Source organism: Opisthorchis viverrini (assembly GCF_000715545.1).
Source record: "Opisthorchis viverrini unplaced genomic scaffold opera_v5_881, whole genome shotgun sequence".
Lineage (NCBI taxonomy): Eukaryota > Metazoa > Platyhelminthes > Trematoda > Opisthorchiida > Opisthorchiidae > Opisthorchis > Opisthorchis viverrini.
In genome coordinates this window covers 8,631-12,263 of record NW_008752608.1, presented here as the reverse complement: position 1 = coordinate 12,263, position 3,633 = coordinate 8,631, and the positions used below count along the sequence as shown (strand labels likewise).

Genomic DNA, 3,633 nt, shown 5'->3' with positions numbered 1-3,633 from the left:
TTGGTGACAAGATGTCGAGTTAGGAAGAACCGGAAACAGCAGATTGGTTTCGAGGTCTACAGGGAATTTTGGTGCCTACGTATGCATAGTTGAGTTTCAAGTGAACCTGAGACGTGCACCCAGTCTGTGAATAACCATTGTTGGACGCGCCATGACTACCAATACTAGTCGCAATCTGCGTATCGGCAGACTGATTTGTTTTGGCTTGCCACACATAACTCTTGACCACACCTCAATTTTCTTTAGGCCATCCGTAACCTTTTGATCGCGGTTTTACCGCTTTCCATTTCCCAAATATTTCTTCTGTTTGGAAACTTTATATCTACAAATATCTTATTAAGTGTTTGTGAGTCAACAGCGTTGAACATGTTTACCTGTAGGATCTTACAGTTCATGGACGCCAAGTGCCTGGTTGTTTAGCATTAAGTCGATCGCTTGGGATATCCGGAGTTCATATCTTGGAATAGCCAGAATGTTTCCGCGTTTCAGCTTCCTGGATAATTCCATCATATCTGAGATTTAACTGTGCAAAGAAATGCGTTCTAATTTCGATGCGTCTTCAGGAAGTTCACATTCTTAGCATACCCGAAGACCTAGTGGGGCACTCAGATTTCACAAAAATCGCAGTATAGAAGTTCCGAAGCATCCAGGCCAGAGAAAAAACAGCTTTTATTTGAAACCCTAAGCTGTTAGTCCATCCCGGGACAACCGACGAGTATTTAGGCATATCACAGAGGCAGGGTCGTCAATAATAAATGCTTGGGCGCCTTGAAGAAGCATTTCTGACGGTCTTGGGTGTTCAGCCAACGCCAGTTGTATAGCTGTGATCAATTCCGAAATTGCGCCATAAATAGATAAATGTCCCTTATTTTATTTGAAACCCTAAGCTGTTAGTCCATCCCGGGACAACCGACGAGTATTTAGGCATATCACAGAGGCAGGGTCGTCAATAATACAATGCTACAATGGTGAGATCTGCGGTTTATATTTCTTTCACTCTATGTTTCTCTATTCGTTTTCGACCATTATATGAGTATAGCTGGACGTAAGAAATATTGGTTCATCGCAATTCAGACCAATGAACGGCGCAGCTTCGTATTTCACAGCAATGTCAATCAGTGTATTTGTTTACGCTGCAGGTATAGAACGTAACTGAATATCAGTGGTACTCTTTTCATTCGGAATCTTTGAGGTCGTTGTAGTCTGAAAAAAGGGACTCGTGAATCCAGATAATGTTTTTAACTAGGCAGAAGAAAATTTGATAGCAAGCTGCAGTTGGTCACAAGAGTGAACGCTATCCGGAAGTTTCTCGAAAAATACCTTAGTTATTCAATCAGCTGGATGATACAGCTGTCTTGACAGGATAATTTGGAATGGATACACTCAACCGTTATATTCTTTAATTATCCGTCAGTTGGCCTGCTATTATCCCTTGCCAAAAACTTTGCTTTCTCTTTAGAGACATTTATCTTGTCATTTTGGGATTGGACAATGCTGGAAAGACCACAACTACCAGGAGCATCAAGGGCAGTAAGTCTCGCGCTCCGTTATTATCAAACCCCACTAACTGTCAAGTTTCCAGCGATTTGGTTGCCCCGACAGTGGGATTTGATCGAATAGAATTTTCCACTGGCAAGTTCCACGTTAATCTATACGACCTGGGCGGTGGCCGTACCATACGAGATATATGGAAGACCTATTTTGCCGAAGTGCATGGGATAATATTTGTCGTGGACTCTAGTGATACAGAACGTCTGAGTGAATGCCGTGGGGTGCTTTCCAAGCTTCTGGCGCATTCCTCGGTGTCCGGCAAGCCAGTGTTGTTGTAAGTCTTCTCGTGAATTTCACAGACTAGTCCTGTTAGACTTGCGAATAAAAAGGATGTTGCTGAAGCACTGGATGAGCCTGAACTAATTGAAGCGCTGAAATTGGACCAGCTGGTCAATCAGTTCCGATGTCCTTGTCGTCTGGTACGTTTACGAACGAATGATCCTATTGATTAATCAGCTTAATGGGATGGTACAAGGACACGTGACGCTAGGAAGATACGACCACTTTACGTACGACAATGACTTGTACACATGGCACAAAAGAGAGTAATATTGTTAGGGTAGATGATCCGTCTGGGCTTAGTTTCATTTTTATTCAACAAGACAGCTGAACATCCTAAGGAAAGGTGATGGTATCAGTTGCAGTGCCAACATCTTGCAGTTAACGCGATAAATGATTAAAGCCTCACCGCAATAAAGCTGAAATGGCAACGTACATTTGCGTGATAGTTTACTTAGCTTCTGGCCACTCCTCGGTGTCCGGCAAGCCAGTGTTGTTGTAAGTCTTCTCGTGAATTTCACAGACTAGTCCTGTTAGACTTGCGAATAAAAAGGATGTTGCTGAAGCACTGGATGAGCCTGAACTAATTGAAGCGCTGAAATTGGACCAGCTGGTCAATCAGTTCCGATGTCCTTGTCGTCTGGTACGTTTACGAACGAATGATCCTATTGATTAATCAGCTTAATGGGATGGTACAAGGACACGTGACACTAGGAAGATACGACCACTTTACGTACGACAAGACTTGTACACATGGCACAAAAGAGAGTAATATTGTTAGGGTAGATGATCCGTCTGGGCTTAGTTTCATTTTTATTCAACAAGACAGCTGAACATCCTAAGGAAAGGTGATGGTATCAGTTGCAGTGCCAACATCTTGCAGTTAACGCGATAAATGATTAAAGCCTCACCGCAATAAAGCTGAAATGGCAACGTACATTTGCGTGATAGTTTACTTTTGATATGTCTACAACGAATCTATCCAATTTTTGAATCTTAGTACACTAACCAGATAAAATATTCCGGTGCGGAGCACGTTACACGCAAATCCCTTGCATAAACAAGGAAGCTGTAAGGATTTCTTGTGATTTTGTCCACTGTGTCAAAAGGGCATCCATTGTAGCGTCTGAACACACAAAACTGATTTTTTTATGCCCAGTCACGGATACGGTCAGAACACAAGTTGGAGTGTAATAATTTAAGTTTTTGGTTTTTCCTAACAACGGTACCACATTTCGACTGCCCTTCAGGAGAAAACAAGTATCCGGCGATCACTTGTCCAAGATCAAAGGAAAGCTCAAGCACAGCAAGCTGGCGCGATACAGATATGGTCCATCTTCGAATGAATCCAGCATAACACGCACGCCGCCCAGCTCCAACAATGAATATTTGCTAAAGTTAGATTAGAAAATCGTCATCTCGATGTTCTTTTTAGTGGTTTAGGGGTCATGGCCAATGGAGCTCAGCTTTGTTTTAGATAACCCACTACCCCAGCTGATGTCAAGGCTAAATCCCATAATGGATATAACCCATACGTTGACAGGTAGACTATTCAGGTAATAGTTAGTTGGTTAGTTAATTAGTTAATTAGTTACTTACTTAGTTAGATAGTTGGTCAGTCAGTTAGTTAGGTAGTCAGTTAGTTGATTAGTAATTAGTTACTTAGTTAGTTAGTTAGTTAGTCAGTCAGTTAGTTAGGTAGTCAGTTAGTTGATTAGTTAGTTAGTTAATTAATTAGTTAGTTAGTTAGTTAGTTAGTTAGTGAGTGAGTGAGTGAGTGAGTGAGTGAGTGAGTGAGTGAGT

At 41.8% G+C, this 3,633-nt stretch overlaps 1 protein-coding gene across 1 annotated transcript in view; it reads left to right on the top strand.

Moving 5' to 3' along the window:
- T265_15771 (hypothetical protein) overlaps positions 1 to 3,633 on the top strand; it is a gene marked incomplete at both ends in the record, with an annotated part of 9,624 nt that overhangs the window by 4,513 nt on the left and 1,478 nt on the right. The window contains 3 exons of the mRNA XM_009179106.1: positions 1,460 to 1,825; positions 1,856 to 1,970; positions 2,354 to 2,473. Coding sequence (XP_009177370.1) covers positions 1,460 to 1,825; positions 1,856 to 1,970; positions 2,354 to 2,473 — 601 coding nt within the window. The remainder of the gene's footprint in view (positions 1 to 1,459; positions 1,826 to 1,855; positions 1,971 to 2,353; positions 2,474 to 3,633) is intronic.